The sequence below is a fragment of the Vulpes vulpes genome, chromosome 7 (genome assembly GCF_048418805.1).
Source record: "Vulpes vulpes isolate BD-2025 chromosome 7, VulVul3, whole genome shotgun sequence".
Lineage (NCBI taxonomy): Eukaryota > Metazoa > Chordata > Mammalia > Carnivora > Canidae > Vulpes > Vulpes vulpes.
The window spans coordinates 37,665,768-37,681,183 of NC_132786.1; the positions used below are offsets into that span (position 1 = coordinate 37,665,768).

The window sequence follows — 15,416 nt, forward strand, 5'->3', positions numbered from 1 at the left end:
TTCAGAAACTCAGGTTAATGTCAAGGCATTCCCCGAAATTTGGTTTAAGAATAAAATACACAACTTTTTAAGATTTTATTTATTTATTCATGAGAGACACGGGGAGAGAGAGAGAGAGAGAGAGAGAGAGAGAGGCAGAGACACAGGCAGAGGGAGAAGCAGGCTCCATGCAGGGAGCCTGACGTGGGACTCGATCCTGGGACTCCAGGATCACGCCTTGGGCTGAAGGCGGCACTAAACCACTGAGCCACCCAGGCTGCCCAAATATACAACTTTTTAAAGTAATCTACACACCCAATGTGGGACCTAAACTCGCAACCCTAAGGACAAGAGTTGCACACTCTTCTGACTCAGCCAGCCAGTTGCCCCTAAAATACACAACCTAATTTGTCCCATGAGACACAAAAGGAGGGTTCCTGAAAATAATACTGTCTTGCACTGGTAAGAAAGCAACCTGAAGAGAAGCCCTCTATTTGAGAAGCCTGGGCCTTCTACACCCATTTTGCCACTATAATGGAAGTCAGCTTGAGGAGAAAGCCAACTTAAAAACAAAGCCAATACACAGAAGGCAAAGATGGGAATGGAGCCATAGTCAATGGACAAAACCAGTCTACTAGTCAGCCCTGCTCAGCCTTCAAGTTACAATTTACTAATAAATTTCCCTATTTTTTAAGCCTGTTTGGAAGAAGTTTTCTGTGCCTGAGTTATAATACACAAATATAACTGAAAATAAATTTATGTCATTAATCCTTTTATTTAATCCCTTATCTTAAATAAAAATAAACTATAAAGATAAAATCGCCATACAAAGTATACAATAACAAAAGTTTCATAACTTCATATATAGGGTTTCAAAACCTTTTAAACTCAAGAGTAAGAATCAAAATTACCAACAAACAGCAATTTGACAGACACTTGTAACAACTAAATGAGAGTAATATTTAACTTTATGACACAAAGCTCTGCACTGGGTTGAAATGTAGCACTGCCACACAGAAGGAAAAATGCATAAATTTTTTTTTTTCTTTTTTTTTTTTTGGAGAGAGAGAAAGGGAGAAAGACAGGGGAGAAGGGGAGAAGGGGAGAAAGAGAGAAAATCCCAAGTAGGCTCCAAACCCAAGGTAGAGCCCAATATGGGGCTGGACCCCACAACCCTGAGATCATGACCTGGGCCAAAATCAAGTCAGATGCTTACCTGAGTCACCCAGGGCCTGTCAAAATGCATAAATTTTACAAGACCAGTAAGTGTGGGAGGAAGAATGAGAAAAAAAAATGGAGTCTGGGTAACAAAGGAATTGGGAAATTAATATACAATTCTGAAAGCAACCTAAGTTTACCCATTGCAAATCTTTCATTAAAACTTTACCTCTTAAGACAGGGTGAGTTTACACAAAATGAATAAAAGGAAAAATCAGCAACTCTGTGATTATACAACTCCTAGAAGGCAAAAGTTATCTTCCGGTCAAATTGTCTTTCTACAGTACTTCAGTGCCTTCACTCTTAAAAATATATATTTATTTATTTATTTATTTATTTATTTATTTATTTATTTAGATGGGGGGAAGGGCAGAGGGAGAGAATCTTCAAGCTGACTCCCTGCTGAGCACAGAACCCAACATGGGGCTTAATCTTACTACCCATGAGATTATGACCTGAGCCAAAACCAAGAGATGCTTAACTGACTGAGCCACCCATGAAGAGCAAAAGTATATCAGGTACCAGTAGGTCATGTCTCATGCTGTATGTCAAAATTTCTAGGAGAAGCAACAAAGCTTTGGTATTTTTTTCCAATGGCTTCTATTATCGCTACTACAGATTAGGAAGATCCCATCCCACTATCTTCTCGGCTTGAAAGAGGCTGAAGAGATGGTAGCTCTCTGCCCTTCTCTGAAAAACTAGCCTATCAGACTAAAGATGGAAGAGATCATAAAATACAAAGATAAGAACATGAAAGTCAGAAAGAAACAAAGGTTTGAAATAGGCTCAGGAGAGAAGGTCACTAGTTTCACTTATTTTTGGGAGAATGTGAAATTACTCTATTTACTTATTTTCCCATGAAGAAATCATTCAAAAACCATCCTCTTTCTTAACTCTCTCATAATATTAAGCATTTTATCAAAAATGAAAGAAAATCACCTTTAAAAGAGGCAGACTACTATTACTAACCAGCTTTTACAAGAGATAAGGTTAACTTTTACCAAAAAGCTAAAGTCTCTGGGCATGTGGCTGGCTCAGTCAATAGAGTATACAACTCTTGATCGCGGGGTTGTGAGTTCGAGCCCCATGTTCGAGCCTACTTAAAAAAAAAAAAAGCAACGAAAGTCTCCTAAAATAAATAATTTTTCCCCAGTATCTCGGGGGCAGGTAATTTACCTATTTGATTGAAAGGAATAAATAGGGCAGCCCGGGTGGCTCAGCGGTTTAGCACCGCCTTCAGCCCAAGGCATGATCCTGGAGACCTAGGATCGCTCCCTGCGTGGGGCCTGCCTCTCCCTCTGCCTGTGTCTCTGCTGCGCGCACACACTCTCTCTCTCTCTCTCTCTATGTGCCTCTCACTAGTAAATAAATAAAATCTTTAAAAATAAATAAATAAATAATAAATAAATAAATAAATAAATAAATAAATATAAATAAAAAGAATACTCTGAATGACCAGATAAGTATTAATACCAATAAGCATACCCAAATTAAGTACTTTTTTATATACGAGCAAGAATCAACTAGAAAATATAATTTATACCTGAACTCAGTAACAGCAGAAATGACAACCTACCAGGAAAAAAACTTAACATAAAATATATGAGACCCATTTTAAAGACAACTAGAAAAGTTTACTAAGATGTCCAAAAAAGGCTAGATACAACACACTGAGTACCTGGATGGTTAGTCTCAAAATTATATTAATTACATCAATACACCCAAGAAGCAATACCAAAAAATGTCAGCAGGATTTTCATCAAATCACAAGTTTATATTGGAGTTCTCTAGGAAGAGAAAATGCTCAAAAGTAGTAAATTTTTTTTGAAAAATACGACCAATAAGGGGAAGCTCACTCTAAATATGAAATGGTATAAAAGAACAGTAATTAAAAGTGCATGGAATTGGTATACAAAGAGATATAAATCAATGGAATGAAATATGTCATGTCCAGAAACAGATCCATGTAAATACAGAAATTTGACATATGATAAAAAAGGCATTCCTCATCTTTTTTTTTCATGTCTCATCTTTTAGAAAGAACAAAGTATTCAATAATAAGGCCAACAAAACTGTCTATAATTCTGATTTACCATTATCAGCAAAAAATTTTAAAAATTAATCATATATAACATATATGCAAGAGAACAGAAAATGGGCGTACTATTTTCAAAGACATTTCATGGAAGTTATCAACATTTTAAACTGCATATCCTTCAAGTCAGCAATGGTATCTATCCTATGGAAATACATGCACACATGCACCAAGATGTATGCAAAGGATGTTCATTTTATCTACCTGTAAGAGCAAAAACACTAGAAGCAATTAGTAGGGTAAATTAATAGTTAAATAAACAATAACATAACCATAATGGCATAAGAAGCAGTTAGTAATAAAATAAAATAGAACTACATGTATTCAGATGACAAGTTCTATAACTTGTGCTAAGTGAAATAGGAAAAACTAAGTGTCAATAGTAGTTACCTTTTAAATTTTAAAATACAAAATGAAATTTTGTGTATATATAAATGCAAAGAACAATCGAGGAGGATACATATCAGTTAATAGGGCCCCCTTACAGGGAAAAGAATGGAATTGAACTCAGGTATGTGAAGGGAGAGTTAACATTCTATAGTTTGTTTCTCAACAAGCATATCTCTCTCTCTCCCACCCTTCCTTCCTTCCCTCACTCCTTTCGTGATTCCCTCTCTTCCTCCCTCCCTCCAGTCTACATCTTGCAATCTGAGAGTAAAAGAGCCTCTGTAAATAATGAAATCAACCGTGATTTTATTTTTCCAATTTGGGATCCTGAGGATAAACAAATTCTCATTGTTTTAGTAAAATCAAGAATGAGAGGAGCAAAAATAGGCTGATTAACTTAATACTAGGAAAGAAAGTAAAAAATCCATTTAGCCCTCCCCACCACCCTCCAAAGTATAACAGCAAAGCTTTTTCGATGGGAATGACCTCATCACCAGTACCAAGAATAAAACTCAACTGTTTCAAGGTCAGTGAGGAAATCCCATTCCATCTGCCACACAACTGACTCAGGGGCAGAAACTATAACCTAGGTCTCAGTTCTTTGGCCTCTATCCCTTGTCCATAACTATTAGATCCAAAGTGGTCCTCAGGATTCTCTTCCTGCGGTATGGGAGGGGAGGGGATGCTTTTGCTGCAGCTAGATATGAAGGAAGAAATATATTACCATGGTGGATGCACATGGCCATCTTAAAACTCTACAAGAAATCACCCTGAAGGTAAAGTACTTTCATGCCTCTTCATGGCAGAGAGGGTCAGGCATAGGGCCCTGACTGAACTTGCTTGTAGGCCACTATATCTCACAGTATATCAATTAAATAGGCTAAAAAACTGAACTTTTTTCACTAAAGCCAGTTTGACTTGGGTTTCTCAACAGTTGTAATCAAAACATTCCTGTTGACAGGATGGAATAAGTAATACCTAAAACTACTTCTTGAACTGATTTTTTAAAGACTATGTAGAATTCCATTTTCTTCATCTACCATAATTTATCTAACTATTCCCTATTGATGACAGGTTGCTTATACATTTTATCACAAATAATGGTCAATGAATACTCTATTTTTAGGAATTCATATTATTATTTCTTTAGAATAGATTCCTAGATATGAAATTACTAAGTCACGGAATACTCCTACTTCTCTGCCTGCCTTCTCACCAATAAATTATTCACAACCCCGAGAGAAAAGATAAGCCAAAGACTACACAGAAAGCAAAGAAAAATTTCTACAGAAGCTGCACTATAATAAGCCTTTGGTGAAAGATTTCAAACTGACAACTAAGAAAAGATGCCATATGTCACCTGTCACTGTAATAAGAACACTTGGGTCAAGGAACAGAAGTCCAGAAGGGCTTATGGGTTGACTATGAGTTACAACATAACCATATGTAACTCATTATCTAACTTTTCAGTATTGGATATAAATCAAGTTGGTGATATCTGAGCTGCATGTTAATGGACCATTATCAACACCATCAGCATCAGTATAATGACCATTTTTATCTATATCCTACTTTTTTTCCCCTTCTACTTGTCCAAAGGCTTACAACCTTTGTGCAAAATTTCCAAAGATAGTGTCTCTCAGTTTTCTGACAAGCTAATTATCTTGCCTACACCCTGCTTCAGTCATTTGTTCACATGGGGATGCCATGTCACTACCAATGACTGAATCCTTCCATAATCTCAATTGCAAGCATCTGATTCTCCAATCAGTATCTCCTATTTTTCAGGTTCATTCCCTCTAGAAACTCAATTCAAACAATCCTTTGACCCAACTAAGACCTATAATCCAATAATCCTACTACATTTTCACTCTCCTCACCACCAAGTAGTCCTTACTTACTCCTTGACCAATTTAAATTGCAAAATTATAACTACTTTCTTTGTTTTATTTATTTGACAGAGAGAGTGCGCAAGCAGAGGGAGAAGAAAAGCAGGCTCCCTACTGAGCAAGGGAGCCTGGCAGGGTGGAAGGGGTGAGAGGGGCTTGATCCCAGGACTCCAGGGTCATGACCTGAGCCAAAGGCAGACGCTTAACCAACTGAGCCATCAAAGTGCACCAACCACTTCCTTTCATACTCCCCTAACTTCATTGCCCATCTCTGGCTTTGTTTTTCTCTCCTGTCAAAACTCTAACCCTGCCTGAATTTTAAAAATTATCTGCCTACTCTGTGCCTGTACTGCTGCAGCTAAATGAATGCAGCAAATGAAAAACACAACCATGTTGCCCGGTCTCACCTTAAATTTATGACTACCCACTTGAAGTGGATCCTCCATCTTCCTAGCAATTGTACAGCTTTTCACTTACCTATTTACTATCCTCCGCTTCATATGTCTTCCTCTTTATTTAAACCTATCAAAACTTCTCCCCCATACTCACTCTCAGCTGACCACCTTGCTTCCATAAGTCCCTACCCTGTAGTTTATTCACATAATTTTATCTATGCCCATATACACTACCTTGATGGTTAATTTTATTGTGCCAATCTGTGCCCAGGGTTTTCATTAAACATTATTCTGGGCATGTCTGTCAGGGTTTTTCTCAATAAGATGAGCATTTAAATTAGTAGATTTGAGTACAGCAGATTGCTCTTCCGGATGTAGGTGAGCCTCGTCCAACCTGTTGAAGGCCTAAATAGAACAAAAAGGCTGAGGAAGAAAAAATTCCCTCTCTCTGCTTGACTGTATTCAATCTGTCATTAGTCTTCTCTTGTCTTCAGACTCAGACATGGAATAAACATATACCATTAGCTCTCCTGGTTGTCAGGCTTCAGAGCTGGACTGGAACTATGCCCTCAGCTCTCCTGTCTCCAGTTTGCCAATGGCAGATTACATGTATGTGTTTGTGTGTGTATACATGTATATAATATAGATAATATAGATAATGATATATAATACATAGATTCATATATATATTATAGTATATATCTCTCACAATAAGGAATTGGGAACTGGCCCATGTTACTAAGAAGCCTGAGAAATATATATATACATGGATATCAATATCGATATAGGTATCAGAATAGGTACACATATATATATCCCTGTGTGCTAACTATGCTCCAAAATCCAGCCCCTCCATGTGTGCACTAGATTCCATACTCAGGGGCATTTTTCACCATTCTCCTGCATCACCTCTCTACTAGTCTCCCAGAAAAGTCCCAAAGTCCCATCATCAGTATATACACACACTGCAATGTCTTCCAACTTAAAAAAATACTCTTGGCTAACTGCTCCATTCTCAAGAGTCATTTATACTAGTCTCTGGATTTCCGTCCATTCCATTGTCTCTTAAATGCTCCACCCCACCAAAAGGGCTCTTACAAAGGAACCAATGACTTTCAACTTGCCAAATCCTACAGTCAATTCTCAGTCCTCATCTAGCTCAATACACCAGCAACATAACACAATTAGTCACATTCACCTTCTTGAAACACTTCATTAAGCTTCTGTGACTGGTGCCCGGATGGCTCAGTCACTTAAGTGGCTGCCTTGGGCTCAGGGTGTGATCTCAAGGTCCTGGGTTCAAGCCCCACATCTGGCCACCTGCTCAGCAGGGAGTCTGCTTCTCCCTCTGCTCCTCCCTCTGCTCCTCCCTGTACTCATTTTCATGTGCATGCATGCGCTAGCTCTCTCTCTCTCACTCTCTTTTTCAAATAGACTAAAAATATTTTTTTAAAAAAGCTTCTATTGACAATTCTTGATTCTCTACCTACATCAGTTAAGAATTCCTTCTCAGTACCTTTTGCTGATCCTTCCTTATTTCCCCAATCTCTAAACATCATAGCATTCTAAATTTAGGTCGCAGACCTTTTCATGCTCTATTCTTTACATTCACTTCTTTGAAAATCATAGTCTGATGGCTTTAAAATAATCTATAGCAGCAATATATAAGCAGCCTAAGCCACTCCTTTGAACTTCAAACTTGTATATCCAATTACTTACTAAAGAGTTAATTTCCAAAAGGCATATCATAGTCAATACATATAAAAAGTTCCCCAAACTGCTCCTTCTATAAATTACAATTCTCAGCAAGAGCACCTTCATCTTTCTGATTACTCAAGCCAAAAACCTTAGTCATCCTTGACTCTTTCTTTCACACTTCACAACCGATCAGCAAAAATTTTATCTTTAAAATAAAGCTGAGGGATCCCTGGGTGGCGCAGCGGTTTAGCGCCTGCCTTTGGCCCCGGGGCGCGATCCTGGAGACCAGGGATTGAATCCCACGTCAGGCTCCTGGTGCAGGGAGCCTGCTTCTCCCTCTGCCTATGTCTCTGCCTCTCTCTCTCTCTCTCTCACTCACTGTGTGCCTATCGTAAATAAATAAAAATTTAAAATAAAATAAATAAAATAAAATAAAATAAAATAAAATAAAATAAAGCTGAAATCTACCTTCTCTCATCACCTCAGCAGCTAAACTCTTGGTTCGAGCCATATTACTCCTTACCTCCTTGCTTCTACAGTCTAATCCCAAAATAGTAGCCAAAATGATTCTGATAATTCAATTTAAAGGATTATATACCATAACCAGGTGAGATTTATCCCTGGAATGCAAGAGTGGTTCACCATAAGAAAATCAATACAATGTATCACTTTAATAGAACGAAAGAAAAATATCACATAATTATCTCAATTGACACAAGAAAGGAATCTGAAAAATCCAACACTCTTCCATCATAAAAAAAGACTCAGGAAACTAGGAGTGAAAGGAACTTCCTCAACACGATAAAGGGCATTCATAAAAAATCCACAGCTAATATATTCAATGGTGAAAGACTGAAGTTTTCACCCTAAGATCAAGAGCAAGACAAGAATAGTGAGCATTTAATAATGCATATGACTGTTGAATCACTATGCTATACAACTGAAACTAATTTAACTTTCATGTCAACTATCCTTCGATTTTAAAAAGAATTAGTTTTAAAAACACAGAGATATTCACTTTCACCACTGCTATTCAACACTGTATTGAAAATTCTGGCCAGAGAAATTAGACATGAAAAATAAATAAGTAAAAAGCATTCAGGGACACCTGAGTGGCTCAGTGGTCAAGCATCTGCCTTTGACTCAGATGGTGATCCCAGGGTCCTGGGATGGAGTCCCGCATAGGGCTCCCCACAGTGACCTCTGCCTGTGTCTCTGCCTCTCTCTGTGTGTCTCTCATGAATAAATAAAAATCTTTGGGGGGAAAAAAAAAAAGATCTCCTACAATTCAATTAAAAAGAGATAAACAACTCCATTTAAAAATGGGCAATGGAGGGGATCCCTGGGTGGCGCAGCGGTTTGGCGCCTGCCTTTGGCCCAGGGCGCGAACCTGGAGACCCGGGATCGAATACCACATCAGGCTCCCGGTGCATGGAGCCTGCTTCTCCCTCCACCTGTGTCTCTGCCTCTCTCTCTCTCTCTGTGACTATCATAAATAAATTAAAAAAAAAAAATTAAAAAAAAAATGGGCAATGGACTTGAACAGACATTTCTCCAAAGAAGATATACCAATGGCTAAGAAGCACATGAAAAGATGCTCAACATCATTAGTCACGAAGGAAATGCAAAGCAAAACCATAACAAGATATCAGTTCACATCACCACCTAGGATGGCTATTTAGAAAATATAAAATAAAAAAAGACTGGAAGAAGAGGAGGGTCGCCTGGGTGGCTCTGTCTGGCATGTACCTTCTGCTCAGGTCATGATCCCAGGGTCCTGATATCAAGCCCCGAGTTGGGCTCCCCATTCAGCAGGGAGTCTGCTTCTCCCTGTCCCTCTGCACCCCACCCAGCTTGTGCTCTCTGACTGTCAAATAAATAAAATCTAAAAAAAAAAAAAAAAAAAAACAGGAAGAAAGAAAAAATTATTTGAAGATATGGAGAAATTGGAATTCTTGCAACATCACTGGCTGAAGGTAAAAAAAAAGTATTACCAATGTAGAGAAGCAGTTAGTTCCTCAACAAACTAAACAGAATTATCATATGATCCAGCAAGTACCCGCCTAGATATAGACCCAAAAGAACTGAAAACAGAAACTCAAGCAGATATTTGTAAGCCAATGATCATTGCAATATTATTCACAATAGCCAAAAGTGGGGGGAAAAAAATCCAAGAGCCCATCAACAGACGAATAGATAAAACATAGCCTAATCACACAATGAAATATTATTAAACCGTAAAAAGAAACTGATACATGATACAACGTGGATGAACCTTGAAAGCATTATGCTAAGTGAAATAAGACAGATGCAAAACCACAAATATTAAAAAAAATAATTGAAAATAAAAATAAATTTTAAGAGCCCAAATATTATGGTTCAAGAATGAGCAAATTCTTAAAGAGAGATTATATTAGTGGTTACCAGGGGCTAGGCAGAGGGGGCAATGGGAAGTTATTGTTTAATTAATCAGTTAGTTAGAATTTGTTTGGCAGAAAGTTTAAAAAGTTTTAAAAATGTGCAACATAGGAAGTGTAATTAATGTCACTAAATTGTATACTTGAAAACTGTGATATTGGCACATTTTGTTATATACATTTTACCACTTTAAAAAAAAAATCATTCAGATGATGGTGTTTCCTGACAAAACTCTCCAATAGTTTCCCATTTCCCTCAGACTGAAAACCCAAATTTTCATAATATCCTACGAGGTCCTACACTATCTGTCCCCTGCTCTTTCCTATCTGATTTTATCTCCTACAATTCTTATACAACTACTATCTCACACCAACAGGCTTCCTCAGGGCCTTTGCCCCAGACAGCTACAGACCCAGCTCTCTCATTTCCCTCAACTCTTTACTCAAAAATTCTCTCTTCAGTGAGGCCTGCCCTGACAAGCTGTTGTAAATTTGCAGCTCCCTTCTCCCACCCACACTTATCATTCCTCTTTTTTTTTTTATTATTCTTCAAAGGCATTTCACCTTCTGACATACTGGGCATCTGACTTCTTGTTGGTCTCTTCTCCACAAGCAAAAAGATTTGTGTCCATTTTGTTCACTGTTGTATCCCCAGAGGGGATGTTGTATCCTCCTTAATAAAAGGAGACGACTATTCAACGACATCAAAATCTAAACTGCCCTATTCGTCCCATCATCCTAAAATTAACATACCAAAGTATGCAAAACCTGAAGTACCATGACTTAAAGCCTCCTAAATAAGCATCCTAAGATTTCACGACCATAGAGACTGGTATTTTCACATACTCAAATCTACCCGGAAGGAAGGAAGGAAGGAATGGGTTTAAAGTGAAGAAATCCAATTTAATTTGCTAAATTACAAATTATCTCCCCAGACTGTTGCGTAATTACGGAGTGGATCCATTTCTGCAGCAGTAAAGGCTGGATGCACAGGACACAATCCTAAAGGCCCACGACAGGCAATCGGTGGCACGGGGCTGAGGGAGGGGAGCTCTGGGCAGGCAGCGGCAGGTGGGGGGCCCTTCCCCTGGATGCTCCTGGTGCGAAGGGGCAGGAGGACACGCGTCCCCAGCGCACGTCCCACACGCTGCCCAGAGGCCTGCTTTGCAGGACTGAGCACCTCCACTGTCGGAGACAGCGCGAGTGATACCCCAGGCCCCGGAGCTCGCGGAACCAGGCGTGCAGAGGACACGTTACCATGAGATGAGTCAGTTCAACCGGTGTCCTCCTTCCGCTGGATGACTTGTGAAGCGCCACAACAGAAGGCCCCGGAACCCCGGTATCCAGGCTAGAAACCCAAACCCAAAACTCCACAGACCTTATTCCCGCGCTGCGGAGCGCACGCCGCCGCGTCACGGCGCCCCGACGCACAGCTGCCCCCGGAGGCGGACGCCCCGCCCCCCGTCCTCGTCCTCCGAGGCAGCCCTGCCCCCAAGCCCAGCTGGCTGCGCGGCGCGCGTGCGCAGACGCTCTCGCTGCCGCAGAGTACTCCGGGAGATGTAGTCTCCGCGCGGACGCGGGTGGGCCGCCAGAGTCCAGCATCCCGGCGGAACCTGGAGAAGTCTGAGCACTCTCGCCACCCCCGTCCTCATTCCCGTCTTCACACCTGTCCAGTCACTTCACACTCACGCTCCACCGCCGCGAGCTGGGCTTCGGTCTCGGCGCTCCCGGAGGAAGAGCGCGAGACCTTCTCTTCCCTTCACCGGGCTCTGCTGGAGGAGGCGGGGTCCACGGCCCGCCCCCTGCCGCCAACCCCCTCCCCTCCCGGCGGGTATCGGGCCGGTGCCCGGAGAGAGGCGGCGGCCCCCGCAGCGGCCGCAGGAGGGGCGGCGGCGGCGGGCGCCGCAGGCGATGCCCCTGCCCGGCTGCTCCGGCGGGGGACGGTGCGAGCGGCGGCGGCGGCGGGGGAGCTGGCGGGGGGCAGCGGCTGCGGCTGCGGCGGCTGCAGCAGAGGGGCCGAGAGCTGGCGGCGGCGGCGGTGGTGAAGGGCATCGGTAGCGGCGGTGATGGCAGTGTCGATGTGAGTGTTTTGCTGGCTGGGGACCCCGGGGCTGCGGAGCCCGAGGCTGGCGGCCCGGCAGCGAGCGGGAGGCCGGGGCGGCGGAGGGATGCTGTGTGCGCGGTGCGGCGCCGGGAGCCGGGAGCCGGGAGCCGGGAGCCGCGAGCCGCCAGCCGCCGCCTGTCGCCGCCGACGGTCCGGCAGAGGCGGGAGCCGGGCGCTGCGGCGGCGGGCGCCGTGCACCGCGGCCCGGTGTGGGGGTCCCGGGCGGAGGCGGAGGCGGGGGCAGCGCAGGCCGAGGGGCGTCTGCGATTGTTCTCAACACCCCTCCCCCACCCCACCCCGTGTGTCTGTTTGTCACTTGCAGCTGAAGATGGAAAGAGCCAGGCGAAGGGGAGGCGGCGGCGGCCGCGGCCGCGGCGGCAAGACTGTAGGGGGCTCTGGCCTAAGCAAGAGTAGACTCTATCCCCAGGCCCAGCACTCCCACTACCCCCACTACGCGGCTTCAGCCACCCCTAATCAGGCTGGGGGCGCAGCCGAAATCCAGGAGCTGGCCTCCAAACGAGTGGACATCCAGAAAAAGAGGTTTTACCTAGACGTAAAGCAAAGCTCCCGGGGCCGGTTCCTAAAGATAGCCGAAGTCTGGATAGGGAGAGGCCGGCAGGACAATATCAGAAAGAGTAAACTGACTCTGTCCCTGTCTGTGGCAGCGGAGCTGAAGGACTGTCTAGGGGACTTCATCGAGCATTACGCCCACCTGGGCCTGAAAGGCCACCGGCAGGAGCATGGCCACGGCAAAGATCAAGCCTCCAGGAGGAGACAGAAGCACGCGGCGCCCTCCCCACCTGTCTCTGTAGGGTCCGAGGAGCACCCTCATAGTGTCCTCAAAACAGACTACATAGAAAGGGACAATAGGAAATATTATCTAGACCTAAAGGAAAATCAGCGGGGTCGCTTCCTAAGAATTAGACAAACCATGATGCGAGGGACTGGCATGATAGGTTATTTTGGCCACAGTTTGGGCCAAGAGCAGACTATTGTGCTCCCAGCACAAGGAATGATTGAGTTTCGAGATGCCTTGGTTCAGCTCATTGAAGACTATGGCGAAGGGGACATAGAAGAACGAAGAGGTGGAGATGAGGACCCACTTGAACTCCCAGAGGGGACTTCTTTCAGAGTGGACAATAAAAGGTTCTACTTTGATGTGGGCTCTAATAAATATGGAATTTTCCTGAAGGTAAGTGAGGTGAGGCCACCTTACCGTAATACTATTACTGTTCCATTCAAAGCTTGGACAAGGTTTGGGGAGAATTTTATCAAGTATGAAGAAGAGATGAGGAAAATTTGCAACAGCCATAAAGAAAAGAGAATGGATGGCAGAAGGGCCAGTGGTGAAGAACAAGAATGCCTCGACTAGAGTGAAATTGAACTCCATCAGGCAAAATTTAAAATCATAAATTGGCTAAAAGTACTGATCCATAATCATTTGAAGAAGTTTATCCTCTTTTTTTTTTTGGCGGGGGTGGGGGGGGCCTTTGTTATCAGTAATACCTCTGGTAGTTTATACTTCAAGGAGTCTGATTCTCATGTCATACGTAGAACATTAGAATTCTTATGGGAATTCCAACCTTCCCAGAGCTAAATAGTTTAGCTGCTTCAACTGCTCCAGACTATTGAAGTATGCAAATCAGCACAAAATGTGACATTCTGACCTTCTAAATACAATAACTAAGATTTACACTGCACTATGACATAATCCTGAGAAAATATACATATACTTAATATGGAAGTGTGAATTTCTATTTAACAAGTTTCCCCAAAAAAGTATTCCATCCCTACTTCATTAAAAGCTGCTAAGCTTACCTGTAGGGCAGTTACCACAGAAACAGAAATTGACCTCAAGTATAGTATAAATATATTTCTCTATAAAAGTACATATAGAAATATATTAGTCATTCTTTGGATAACTGAATATCAAAAAGGACCAAGAAAGAATCAAATCTCACAGTTACTGTAGTATTCTATAATTTCAAATTTTGTGGTAACCCTGCAGTTTATAGTTGCCATATCAAAGCCGTGGGAGAATTTTAATTGGTTCTTCTAAACTAGTTGTAATCCCATCTTTACCTCTATTCGCTGTACCACGTACTTTTATTGGCATTCCAGAGTCTTGGGAATTACTTTTATGTCACTGTTGAGTGGGAGGCTTCATCCTATGGCTTTGCTATGGAAATCTTGGTATTTTAGCCTTTTGCGCTAATTTGAAGGTTGTGAGAGGTTTTTTCCCAAAATATATCATGGACTCAAGGTGTTATATTTCATGCTTCTTTAGCACTATTTCAGAGGGGTTGGTGCACCAGTTAACTGATACAAAAATACATCTGTAATAATACATTTTAGTAGCACTTTTGCAACTGCTACCCTTAAAACCGTGTCAACACTTCCAATATAAACCTGGCTTTTACAGGTATTTTAATTCCAAAAAAAAAAAAAACAAAAAAACTCTTTTTCTAAAAAGCATTTAGAATACAAATTTTCAGCCTGGGAAAAAATTATTTAAGGATTGGTTGTAAACGTATTTGAAAGGAAAATTCAGGCATTTTCCAAGGTGCTCTTTATGATACTTAAAAGTTTACTTTACACTAGACTCACCCATTTACCTGTATTAAAAATTACTCTCCAGGAAGTGCCACAGCAATTTTACAATACCTAAGCAATTTTTAAATAAGTGGAGATAGTGTATATGTGTACCAACCCACCCTGTATTAACTGACTGGAATTTTATCTGTTGAGCTGCATTTTATTCTGATTGAAATTACTGTCTTTTATCTTGGCTTTATTCACCTCCCACACAATAAGTCCATATAATCATGTTTAAGAGCCAGACACTGATTTCAACCCCCAAATATAGCTCTCATTGATGAGAGCTGGCTGCATGGATTGAGATCAGAATGTAGCTCTCCTTTTATATGCTATAAGTAGTTCAAAATCATTTTAATAATTTTTTTCTTCAGAAGTTCATCCCCAAATATATTTAAGCAGGATCAGTAAGAGACCTTTGTGAATTAAGAATTTTACTGACTCACCTTATTTAAAAAACAAGCAATCAGTAACCCAGACATATATGCTGGTATTGGTTTTCAGATTGTATTTCACATTTCCTCAAGTAGTATGAAGGAATCTCATTAGATCATTATAATTGTGGACCATCTGGATTACTACGGAACAACTGAAGGTTAGAAGATAATGTTAGTACTAGAGTTAATAGCACATGGTGGG

The 15,416-nt window shown here is 41.7% G+C and overlaps 2 protein-coding genes across 8 annotated transcripts in view; one reads left to right on the forward strand and one right to left on the reverse strand.

Annotated features, from left to right (window-relative positions):
- WRN (WRN RecQ like helicase) overlaps nucleotides 1-11,861 on the reverse strand; it is a 141,387-nt gene extending 129,526 nt beyond the window's left edge. Inside the window, exon 1 of one of the 5 annotated variants that reach the window (XM_072763550.1) lies at nucleotides 11,745-11,861. Coding sequence is in view for 1 of the 5 variants with exons in the window: in XM_025993563.2 (XP_025849348.1) it covers nucleotides 11,336-11,338 (3 nt within the window). In the remaining 4 variants the exon portion in view is untranslated. Of the gene's footprint in view, nucleotides 1-11,335; nucleotides 11,559-11,744 lie in introns of those variants that run through there. The other 4 variants (XM_072763552.1, XM_072763549.1, XM_025993563.2 and 1 more) reach the window with 4 other exon arrangements.
- Nucleotides 11,768-15,416, forward strand: part of PURG (purine rich element binding protein G) — a 37,754-nt gene continuing 34,105 nt past the window's right edge. The window contains exons 1-2 of one of the 3 annotated variants that reach the window (XM_072763555.1): nucleotides 11,768-12,158; nucleotides 12,505-13,374. In XM_072763555.1, the coding sequence (XP_072619656.1) occupies nucleotides 12,511-13,374 (864 nt within the window). In that variant the 5' untranslated portion in view covers nucleotides 11,768-12,158; nucleotides 12,505-12,510. Of the gene's footprint in view, nucleotides 12,159-12,504; nucleotides 14,634-15,416 lie in introns of those variants that run through there. The other 2 variants (XM_072763554.1, XM_072763553.1) reach the window with 2 other exon arrangements.